General features: G+C 35.1%; 1 protein-coding gene and 1 pseudogene across 1 annotated transcript; one reads left to right on the top strand and one right to left on the bottom strand.

Annotated features, from left to right (window-relative positions):
* The first annotated feature begins 3,721 nt into the window (after positions 1-3,721).
* On the top strand, positions 3,722-6,438 carry LOC140827625 (growth-regulating factor 1-like). Its single transcript, XM_073190377.1, has 4 exons — positions 3,722-4,267; positions 4,522-4,695; positions 4,787-5,135; positions 5,546-6,438. Exons 1-4 carry the CDS (start codon positions 3,967-3,969, stop codon positions 6,186-6,188), a joined length of 1,467 nt encoding a protein of 488 aa, XP_073046478.1. The 5' UTR covers positions 3,722-3,966; the 3' UTR covers positions 6,189-6,438.
* A 1,677-nt stretch (positions 6,439-8,115) lies between these two features.
* On the bottom strand, positions 8,116-11,907 carry LOC140827624 (inositol-tetrakisphosphate 1-kinase 3-like; annotated as a pseudogene).
* Positions 11,908-12,507: the final 600 nt, after the last annotated feature.

Below are 12,507 nucleotides of genomic sequence, written 5' to 3'. Positions count from 1 at the left end.
TATGTACTCCAGTTTATTCCAAGTTTTCCAACGACGTAACACCGTCAACTTATTGAGAAAAAAGAAAAAAAAAACCCACTTTAATATCTTGTTTTCGAGAACTAAGTGGCTCAAAAGGGACATAAAAAATGTATTCTTCTTCATTTCAAGTGTCATACAACACTTCTTCCAATCTCGGATGGGGAAAATTTGTAGGAATGACTTAACGATAATCCATGTCCTACACAACTAAGGAAACATCGGTGAAGCTGTAATGAAATGCAAATAGTTTCGTCGAAGGTGACATCACTGGGATGATTCTAGATCGAGTGAAATATTTGTAAAACTGATGTCAAATTACACACAACTTTAAAATAAAATAATAATAATAAATAAATAAAAGTTGGTTTCTTAATAAAAACTGTCATAAATTGATTGTCCTAAATCTTTCAAATTTCATTTTCATAGTTCAAAATTGTTGGATATGAATGAATTATTTTGTCCGTGATGTACGTCACGTGCTTGTGGTGTTTTAATTTATAACCTCACACTTTGGGCGACACAACATATCAATGCTAGAGAAAAGGCACCATCATTATGCAACCACTTATTCAAATATATATGAATTTGTCACATATACTAATATAGAACTATTCATGGAATATTCATAAATAAATACATCTGTAAATGAATTAATAACTATTATTTTTTGGGGAAAAACCAAAGAGACACGTCAGCGTCACATCGAAAAAAAATAATAAAAAATTGCTAAAATAACGAATGTTGATATATCAAGACTTGAATTTGACAATATAGTCGAAATATACATTACTATTCATTGGCGATATTGTATACTCGAAATTAGGGGTGTGTATGATATGGTCTAAACATGAAGACCGAAAATTCAAATCAGAAAAAAACCGAAAACCAGATCGAACCATAATATGAAGTTCTTATTTTGGTTATATAATATAAAATCAAAATAATTAAATTTTGATTATGGTTTTATGTAACTCAAAACGGAACCGATCATTTATATTTATACTACTAGTAACTTAATATAATTTTAAAAATTAAAATATAAATTATTGTGTTTCTATTTATATTTTTTTAATCTATTTTTCCATGTGTCAAAATGGTCCTATGCATTCCAAATTTACATGATGAAATCCTCAACATCCTGAAACATTATAAACAAACAAATTTGAGAAGATGATAGTCACGAGACCATTTTCTTCCAAAAATTGGTCACCAATGAGATCAACAAATGTAAAATCCGTCACAAATTTGGAATGAAGGATCACAAATGAGATCCCATTTTCTTCCACAAATTGGTCTTAATTTCATTCCATTTCCATTTTTTCAGGGTGATTGAAGGAAAACGATGAGAATGATAAGATGAAACCAGAACAGGAGATCGATTAACTCAAGGAAAAAATGGTCTCGGAGCTATCATATGTTCGATCCCATATGTGTTGGAATATCGTTTTCTTGCATGGAAGATGCAATATAAATTTAAAATTTTCCAAATAATTTTCATTTTGACAATCAAAATTCTTGGATGCCATAAGATTCAAATCCATACATATGATGTTTATAGTTATTTACGTTTACTTTCTAAACAATTGACACCAAAATACTCCGGATTTTAACGTATGATAATCATTCTTATAAATCCCCACAAACGATCTACTGAAAGTTTCTTTTCTTCAATCTCCAAGAATTAAGTCAATGATTGAAAGCTTTGTCACTTGCCTAGATTGCACTAGAAATGTAGATAAATTTGCATCGTGAATTGGTCGCTGGAAGTTGGTAGAACTACGACGGTATAGCGACGACAAGCGGCGTGATGGTGGAAGAGGGAGGTTTCGGCCGTGACCCTTGTCTTGTACAAGGTGGTGGATGATTTTGAGAGTTATGACGAGAGAGATAAAGTCTAACATCTTAATATGATACGCATTATCATATTTATAATTTCATGGATTGATTTAAAATCCTACTACGGCTCTTGTGTTAGAATCCTATTAGTATTCTAACTCAGGAGATTTGGCCTTGTCAAAAACTCTACTATGTTTTATTATCTAACTATGAGCCTACTAGCTAGATTTGTATTAGGATTATCCAATCCAATTAGTCAACTAATCCAAGTTGCGTCACGATATCATGTAGTATTTTCAAATTTCAACAATACATGACATAATTAAATAACTATTAATTAATTTTAGGTTCTTCTAGAATATTCCACGAAAATTTCACATAGTAATCAAAATTACTTAATTAATATTTAATTAATATATTCAAAATTTACTAATTAAATAATCGTGACTCCATTATAATCAAGATCTACGATCAGAAACTGTCGTTGTGATGATGGTATAAATATATTACTTTAATGAAAATTAAAAATTTCTAATATCAAAATTTTACGCTGACTCATTTTTGGCAGCTACCAACCTATTTTGGAACTCATTCACTTAATTAGGCAGTTGTACAATACTTACAAAATTAACAGTCAAACTAACTTCCAATATGAAACTCACTTATAAACTCCTTCATAATAAATATGTTCGATTTTCATAAAACTTAATCATCAAATTCAATCTTTGAATTTGACCATCTCAATGAGAATACATAATTCAATACTTGTGATCCTCAATAGTTTAGAGCTACAGTTAATCGTTGGTTCACAACTTCATGTGATTCAGGACAATATTTGTTCTTATTCGAGTTTATCCGAATTAGCCTCATTATTTTCATCAACCTCTCGACCAAGAACGTCAGAACTCAAGTCTGATTGCGCCAATTGGATCATGGTAAAAATGCCTAGTAATATCATCCCATGATATCCCAGGTTGTACTGATAGTTTCTGTAAGAACCAGTAAGTTATGATTAGCATACATTAACACTCTTTTAAACATGTATATCCTAATCGAATCTGTAACAATTTATATATGGAGATTTGCAAATGAACTTGATAACGATCTGATGTATTTTTGAGTAATTATAGTGTCCATCATATGCGTAACTAAGAAAACACATTTTTATAATGCACATATTTTACTCTAACCAGAGATTCCTTGCGCTATTAACTCATCAAATCACATAAGATATCCACCCATAGTTGAGCAGTGAATCTCGAAACACAATGTATCGACTCCTACATATGTCAAAACTACACACATCCTCGCTACTGATGACTTTCGTGGAGCCGATAAACAAATCAAAGTGCAGTGCTAGTACGTAGAGTCTCCATGTTGTCCCGGGTCAAAGGACTAATAGTGTACAAACATACTAATCCACTCGACAAGTGATAATCAATTGGAAAGTCCAAGGGATAATTGTTCAGTGCAATCGTCATATGATCAACCCTCTGTATGGTTGGTTATCTCCATGCTCATATTAATGAAACATGACGTTAACACCACAGATACTAGTATCGAGCTTGAACAAAATTTATCATTCTTTTATCTGGCTGAATCGACTAAGAACAAATTTATAATATACTTCATAATGAATTTCATGATCCGCGTGACTTGTGAGCTTCATGGTACTTATAGAATACTCATATTTATGTAGTAGTCTATAAATCATGATAATCAGATAAACTGTGTTGGGCATTCTATACATGACAAAAGCAGTACCCAATGGTATTGCTCTTGTGATTGGGGATATTGTTTATATAAATTGTTATATATATAAATATAAGAAAAGACGAGAGATATACATATACCAATACATACAAAATGTTATATGCATGATATAAAAAGTCCAGAGTACAGAGACTTGACCGAGGCAGCAATGGAGTTTGCCACAAACTTTAAAAACAGTATCCTTTTCTTCCTCTGGTGTCTCGCCCTCTAATCCTTCCCTTTTCCAGCTTGTTTCACCAAACATGGAACAACACTTCCGAGCTCAAAATATGGTCGCCAGTTTTGCTAACACTTTACACCATTTTAACTGAGTGAACTTAATCCAGCTGGTTGCTCATGGATTTTGGTGTTACAAGCTTCGATAACTTGGCGTATTGCAATATTAAAAATGGCAGCTTCGCTTCAGCTAATGGCGCCGAGTCGAAAAAGCTTAAATGGTGTGGATCTGGATTTGTGAAGCAAGAGAGGACGTTAAATGAAGATGTTTTTAGGGAGCTTAAATTGAACGAAACTTGTAATAGCGGCAATTTCTTTGAAGGGCAGCAGCAAATGCTCAGTTTCTCTGCCCCAAATTCGCAGACTGTAACTTGGCCTTATCTTCAACACATATCATCAAGTCCCTTTAGCAAGAACACAGGTCAGTGCAAGTTGTTCATCTGAAATGTGTGCAAAAATGGGATGAGTAAGAATAAAGAATTTGCGACTTTTGTCAACAGTGGCAAAGATTTGTTTTTGCTGTTCAGGTTAAATGGTCTTGTCATGTGGGTGGAATGAACAGATTCGCCCAGAAAATGCTACCGTTTTCTCGAAATTTTTCGGACATTTTTTACCAAGAAAAGGTTTTTTTTTTTTTGCCATCTTTTCATCATTCATTCTGAATGGTTTTTGCAGGAGTGAGAGGCTCGTTTCTTACTCCCGCACAATGGATTGAGCTAGAGCACCAAGCTTTGATCTACAAATATATCACTGCAAATGTTCCTGTACCTTCTTGTTTTCTGAATCCCATCAGAAAAGCTTTGGAATCTTCTGGTTTGTCTTCCTTTTCTGGCCTTAAACCCAGTGCATGTGAGTAATTTTTGTGCTTTTCCCCAACTGCTTGGAAAATGTGATGTTTTATTTTAATTGTGAAATGGTTTCTTGAATGAAAAATGGGCAGTTGGATGGGGTGGCTTTCATCTGGGATTCTCCAGCACTGATCCTGAGCCGGGGCGGTGCCGTAGGACGGATGGGAAGAAATGGCGGTGCGCCAGAGATGCGGTTGCTGACCAGAAATACTGTGAACGGCACATGAACAGAGGTCGCCACCGTTCAAGAAAGCCTGTGGAAGGCCAAACTGGCCATTCCGCCTCCACGATCACCACCATTTCCGGTATGACGGCGCCCAACGACTCCTCAAAGCCTACGCCTCCGGCTCGTGCCTCCTCTGAATCCAACGCTCTCCGCCTCTCACACAACCGACAAGTCCACAGCTTGGAGCTCGGAATGCCTAATATTATAGTTAATAGGTGAGCTCTATGGTTTCACATGATGTTACCTGCCTTGTTGTGTATCAGTATGACTACAGATAGGTTTGAAGAACTTTCCTTTTACTTTGAAAAAAATTTAATCACTTAACTCACTCGTTGAACAAAAAGATATAAATAGGAGCCTTTGAAATCTCAAACTACACTAGTTCGGTGGTAAGTGTGGAACTCAAATTTTTAAAAATTGAGCAGACATCTAAACATTATGTCTCGATCGTTTGTGTCTATCGACCATCACATATAGTAATGGAGGCCATTTTTTCTTCCTAACTTTCATGCTATTGTGGTTTGTGCTGCAATAGAATGCAGGATCGAAAAGTTTTTGGCAATGGGCCGTTGCGACTTATAAGTTATTATAACTCAGTAACATTCCAATTGTTTTTCACTCTCAGATGTGTTCCTGAGAAGGATAATGCGAAAGGGGTGAATCGACATGCTACCATCCTTTCCATGGCGACTTCAGGGACAAGTCTTAAGGAAAACCAGTATGACAAATCCTCTCCTCGTTCAGAGTTTGGATTAGTCTCTTCAGACTCTTTACTCAACCCTTTAGACAGGAGTTCGTCAATCGTCAGTTGTGGAAACCACAGTACTTCAGACGACATCAATGATCAAGAAAACAAATCTAAAACTCCGCTTCAACAGTTCATAAATAACTGGCCGAAAAGCCATTCAGAACAGAGTTCTACCTTTTCTTGGCCTGATCACCTTGATATTCAACCGGACGGAACACAGCTCTCGATTTCTATCCCAGTTGCAACCTCAAACTTCATGTCTCCTACTTTGCCTTCGGCGAAAAATGAACTTCAAGCAAACCGAATGGGCTTAGGCTTTGGCAAGATTAGTCCTACTGAAGAAAATCGAATCCAAGCCAACTTTATTCCGATATCGTGGGAAGGGGGACCCCTTGGAGAGGCATTGAGTACCACAAACAACAGCTCCCTCGGGTTCATTAATGCTAAAGCATTAAGCCTCATAGAGATCCAGGATAATAGCCGTCGATCAGCATTCGGTTCACTGTCTAACAGCAGTTGAGGGAATAGTTCACCACCCGAAATGGAAAACTTGTGACGTACCTCGTCTCCATGTCTGAAGGATCCATATTTAAACCAGTGATCGTGTCTTATTGTCTTAGCACACGTTGCATATCAGAGATTAATTTGTTTAAGATAATGTAATATTTCCTTTTTAACTTTATTATCATGGTCCGTATTGTATCTGAATGTCGAAATGAGTCGTCGAATTGCCTCATTTTCTTCTATTTGATGTTGAAATTGTATGATTTTGTCTGGTATATTATGTTTATTCTCATTTTTCTGAGGTTGGTGGGAAGGAAGCATGCTGGCTTTTGGGGAATTTAGATGATATACTCACTAGAAAGAGCTTTCTTGATATTTTGTGAACTAAAAACTTGGTTGTTGGTGGAATCTCATTTCTAATTGGGCTATTTTGTTTTTGGTTTACAAATGACAGTCAGAACTGAGACTTGGTCTTGTAATTGAGGTTTTTTTAAATAGTTTTTGGTCTTGTTTCAGCAAAATATTGATGTGATGTCGAAAAATACTGACTTGATATTAAAATATATATCCACTCTGGCAAAATAAGACCACTAGCTGAAAAGAACCAACTTACAAAATCAAAACTCATTTCTGATTTTTTAGAGGAGCAAAATCCAAAACAGGTTATGGGTCAACCATTTTTCCTAAATATTATAAATTCACTGTTTTTTTTTTTTTGTACGAATGTGGATATGAAATAATTGATAGCAATATAGGCTTTATTTTGGTAGGATCTTGAGAGCAGAAGTGATTTTGATAGATACAAACCAAATATGATATCCAATTGTATGAATCATCGGTTCCGAGTTTATTTGTACTAGAGAATGATGCCCACGTGTAGGGATGACAACTTTCCCCACGGGTTTGAGCCTCGCGGGAAAAACCCGAAATGGGGATGAGGATCCCCGATTTTTTCGGGTTTATGTTCGGGTTCGGGGATTTTTTTAAATCCCCGATGTAATTCGGGGCGGGTATGAGATTACTATCCCCATCCCCGAAATCTCCGAACCCGTCCCGAAAATAATATCAATAATAAAATAATAGTATTATTAATATTAATAATATTATTATTTTTTAAAATATTAATAATCTTATTATTATTAATATTGATATTGATATTAATATTAATATTATCTCTAATAATAATAGATAATAATAACTTTTGGTTTGAGAAAATCTCCGAATTCATCGTCGTGTTGCCATATTAATATTTTTGAAACGGGGAAGATAAGTTGATCCCCGAAGTTTCGGGTTTGAGGATTCCCCGAACCTGAAAAAGCGGGGATCGGGGTGGGGATGGAATTTGGGGATAAGGATGGTAATGGCAAACCCGCCCCCGCCCATTGCCATCCCCCTACCCACGTGATGCATGTATAAACTAATAATCCAAATTTGCTAAGGACAATTGTTTAGTCCAAATCCTTTCAAACCCACTAACAATTGAAGCCCTTAAAATATGAAGAGCCAAATGGGCAAAGCCATGAAGGGATCAGTTGATGAACACAATGAGAGGAGTATATTCACAATCCACACAATGAGAGGAGTTAGATTCACAATCCACGATGAACGATTGTGGAAGATGGCCAAATTGTTTGGTGGAGTGGAACAAAAGCTGAAAAGAAGAATCAGAAAAGAAGTTCGACAAAAAATCACAAAAAGCTACAGCTTCTTCAAATTCTCTCAATAATTTATCGGTGTATTTTCAATTTCCAGCATTCTAATTTCTTTAATTTTTGACATATTCATCTAACTTTCTTGTAAAAATATCGTTTAAGTTCATAAAAACATAATTAAATTTGATGTTGTACGTAGATTATCTCTATAATTTCATCATATTCATCAGTTTATATTTTTATCTTTGAAGTCATATCGATGAAATTATAACAAACAGTCGAATCCGACACACAACGCTTGACAAAAAAAAAAGTTAGATCATTCCATATTTGACACGATCACATATCTGACACGTCCACGATGAATCTTTGAAGAAAATTGGATTTACAGAGTCAAGAACTGGACTTTTTCCCGAAATGATGAAAACAACCAATGATTGTATATATTTCTGCACCTTAAAAGCACAACAGTAGGCACTTGCGACTCCACAATGCAAGAGCCACGGTTCCCAGTGTCCCTTTCGTCCAGTTGATTTTCGACGTTCTACTGATGCATAACATTTTGTAACAACAGGTTCAATCGGCAGTTGCACCCCTTTGGCCAGCCTCAACTTCCTATTTTCTTCGTGCCCAGTCCAGAAGAAAATCCGTAAATATATGCTCATGTTCGGGCATTTTCCCATATCCTGCATATGATACACAAGTCTGTAAGAACCATAGAAGTTGCAACCTCTTGCACATCTAAAACTATATTACAGCCACCAAAAATTGTTTCCATCTTTGAAATGAAACATCATTGTCATGACACGGCTTCGACTCATACCATGATTGATAAATTCCAGCAAAACAAGTGGGGATACCAGCTTCTGGAGTGAGCTCTCATCATAGGCAAGAGACAACTCATGTGACTTTGCAACCAAAGGCTTTGCCACTGAAATATATGTGGATTGATATAAATTATACAGTAATAATGAGGACAAAATTATAACTAAATTTCAAATCCATATACCAAACTGCACAAAAGTATGAATTTCGGCAATCCAGTGAACAGTTTGATTTTTGCATAAATATGATGCTGGTGAAATGAGTGCACCTGAGTTAAAACTGACACAACTTGTGATAACATACCAATGGGCAGGCCTTAAACCAGCCTTGTTCACTGCATCTGGAATGGACGCTGGATCATTCTTGATAACCAACTGTTTGGGGACACCAACTGTTCCTGAAAAAAAATTGAAAACCCTTAATATAAAGCTTTTGCTGAGGAGACATTTCTGGATTAGGTAAAGTCCGAAAACAGATTTAAACAGTAAAAAAATTTGAATGGAGGAAGATTTTGCATAAACTATTCAATATAAGAATGTTAAAAAGCCTGAAAATCCTTGTGTTCAAAAACTACTCCTCAACCAAAAGAACAGAAGAATTTAAGCCACGAAAGAAAGTGCGGAAGGCTAATCTGTAAAGTTACCATAGGGGTCTGAAAGATTCAGGTCAGCAACATCTCGAAGCATGGATTGACGATTGTGAACATTCTAAATGGCATCAGGAGGATCAAGAACGGTTACCTCCGGATGTGCCTGCCTGTAATCCTTCAGCAAAGGTAAACAATGATTGGAGGGGACCCTTAACAGAACCTGCTTATATATTCGTGTATATTCAAGCAAGGTATACATTTCCTCTGCAACCAAATATGTTATACAATTTTTATGACGAAAAAGTAGTTGGAAGATCAAGAAGCCTTATTCAAGGTGAGGTAGCAAACCATAAATTTTGCAAGTATGTTAATCACAATATGATAGCCACAAACACTTTATTTTCCATAGACACTACACTTTCTTCACTGCTTCAGTCAGTAAGCGTCAATGATTTAGCTGGGTTTATTTGGTCAAGCGCTAGCTTGGTCTCCCATGAGTGATGATTAATCATATGATCGAAAAAAAATCCAACAAAAGTTACATTCTAAAACAAAATGGGACCATGTATGGTGATAAATATGCAGAAAGATCAAGAAGCATGCTTCTAAAAGGCATTCGTCTCTTTTTCGTAAACCTTCAAGCTGACAAGAAAATTATGGTGCAAATTTTTTCCTCCAAAATGCAGCACAGAAGATACAGTCATTTGATCCAGACTAAATTCCAAGATTACTGAACAAAAATGGAACGCGTTTCTGCAATTGAATTATCATCACACTTTAACAAGTGAAATCGATGAACAAAACTGTTAAAATGATCCTTTTTATAACAGGAAAATTATCTTATTGCAAACATACAGGAGTAGCAGTCAGTATGATTGATTCCATTGTTAAGATTACGTGTTAAACAACCAATACCTCAAGAGAGGAAAAAGGAACTTTATTTTACATATTAAACCCCTCGTAGCATTTGAGCTGTGGATATCACAACACTTGGTTTTCTTATACTGGTCTTCTTTGAAAGCTATCTATATATTGCACACATGAACAAACATGCAGTGAAAATGTAAGAAATCCAAACCTCTAGGTATCATTAAGCTACAAGGATTTTTAATGGCTATACACAGTATATATATTAACTATTATTATATGTCCCAACTGGAAATTTGGCGAAATACCTTGTTGTAGCATACATCGATTAAGAATATAAATTCACAAATATCCATAACACCATAAGAATAAAGAACTACAAAACTATAAAAACACATTGTTTAGACATCTCCTCAAAATCTGTAGCTTGTACTGGACCCTTGAAGAAAACAATCACTGAAAAGATAAGACCAGGAATCCTCAACCTGCTGCAAATTGCTAAATATCCCATTGAAGGAGAAAATCCTCTAAAAGCTGGAATCTTGAGGCTCCAACCTCAATTATCAAGTCATGATTTACTATGGAGGAGCGAGGAAATCACTCTACAAATTTTTCAGATAATAAGCTTAAAAAGCCAAAGACATCAGGCTGCCAGCGAATCACTGACAACTTGAGTCCAATCTGTATCATCAATGCCTGCCATGAAGTTGCCTAAATAGCTAGATGTGGACATCTATGATATTTCTTGCAGGTATTTACAGTAGCTAAATATAGAATAAAATACAAAATGATGAGACCAACCTCAAGTATGTGCCGCCATTCCTTTCCTGATAACTGCACAACAATTTAAGCATGTAAGATTTATGGATACAGTGAATGGACAGAATCTGAAAAGTAGGCATGATGGCAAAATTTCAATTCGAAAATAAACAAGCACATTCAAAAAGGCATAGTGTCGAAAGGACCTTGATCTGAAAGGGGTGTACTGGATCGATAGCCACAAATACGATTCCCTTCTTCCTGCATTTTGAAATCAAAACATGCTTAGCTAATGATAGTATCCAGGGGTTCAGATATTCCACAACAGTTAAAAGAGTGAGTCTAGTTTCATGAAATAAAATTAAGGAAAAAAACACAATACACTGGCAATTGATTAGAGCCATCACTGAAAACTCGTAGAATATTATACAGTTTTCTCTTTTCTCCACAATAAAATGACAAATCAAGCTGTAATACCAAGACAGGTATTTTACATCATTTTATCCCAATCCAATCCAATCCAATCCAATCCAGTCCAAATCCAAACATCCAGAAAAGACAAATGTTGGTTTATTTCTGGGGTTGACTGTGCACACGAGCACAGAAGAAAATGTCAAAGACATTGTTGATCATCAAAAAGCTTTCCGACAAAGAATGGATCCAGAATAGTACACCACGAGCTGCGAAAACCCCAATGACAAAACATAGGAAATTCCGCTTAAAATATATCCTATAAGAACTTTCAAATTTTCAATCACAAAACTTAAGCAACATCCGCAATAATAGTAGCATTCAGAATTTTAAAAACCAGAAGCAACGTCCGCACTAACATTTACCCCATTTATCATTCGTTAAACCATCTCAAAAATCAGAAACCCAACTCACTGGGCATCTTTAATCATAAACCACACAAGTATCCAGCATAGAAAAGGATAAAATCAGATCAAAATCACTTGAACCCGAACTCTAAACACAGCTCAGGAACATTTATTTTCTAGTGACGCATCCAAAAAATCATGTCACTTTCAACAGAAACGAATGAATCAAATTACCAAAAAAACAAAATTTACAATGCCCAAATAAATAAATAAATAAAATGCCTTCATTTTATTTTTATAATAAAGATTCCCAAATGACACAAGAAATCGGCTTACCTTGCTAAACGTTCAAGCTCGGGCTGCAAAAAACTCTTGATTTTCTTAGATGTAAGAGCATAACCCGCCACCATTGGAATGACCGGGTTAATCATATGTTATTTGATGATAATTAAGATTAATAATTTTAAATTTTTCAATTTAAAATTATTAAGTCAAATAATTAAATTTTGTGTTTAAAATATGTATCAAAAAAATATCGGTTTATAGGAGATATTAAAATACATATTTAAATTTTATAGCATACAAAAGTTAAATAAAATAGGTTGAATCAAGTTTCGAATAAAAAAAAATAAATAAATAAACACACATATAATATTGATATATATTATAAAATAATAATAATAATCCTCAAATTTTTTCTCCTAAGCCGTGCGTTCTTGCTTAGCTTCTGTTCTTCGTTTCATTATAATTCTCGTTTGTTTTGATCGACCATATTTCCATCATCGGTCATCGAAAAATTAAAGTAAATATATGATTGGAAAGCCT

The sequence above is a fragment of the Primulina eburnea genome, chromosome 3, assembly GCF_022965805.1.
Source record: "Primulina eburnea isolate SZY01 chromosome 3, ASM2296580v1, whole genome shotgun sequence".
NCBI classification, from domain to species: domain Eukaryota; kingdom Viridiplantae; phylum Streptophyta; class Magnoliopsida; order Lamiales; family Gesneriaceae; genus Primulina; species Primulina eburnea.
The sequence above is the reverse complement of the archived record's forward strand: the minus strand, read 5'-3'. Positions and strand labels throughout refer to the sequence as shown.

What these genes read in the sequence shown, in the direction of transcription:
- LOC140827625 (XM_073190377.1), top strand. Translation starts at nt 3,967, where the DNA reads ATGGATTTTGGTGTTACAAGCTTCGATAACTTGGCGTATTGCAATATT. An exon ending in TGGCCTTAAACCCAGTGCAT is followed by an intron (nt 4,696 to 4,786) that starts GTGAGTAATTTT and finishes AAAAATGGGCAG; the next exon opens with TTGGATGGGGTGGCTTTCAT. An exon ending in CCTAATATTATAGTTAATAG is followed by an intron (nt 5,136 to 5,545) that starts GTGAGCTCTATG and finishes TTTCACTCTCAG; the next exon opens with ATGTGTTCCTGAGAAGGATA.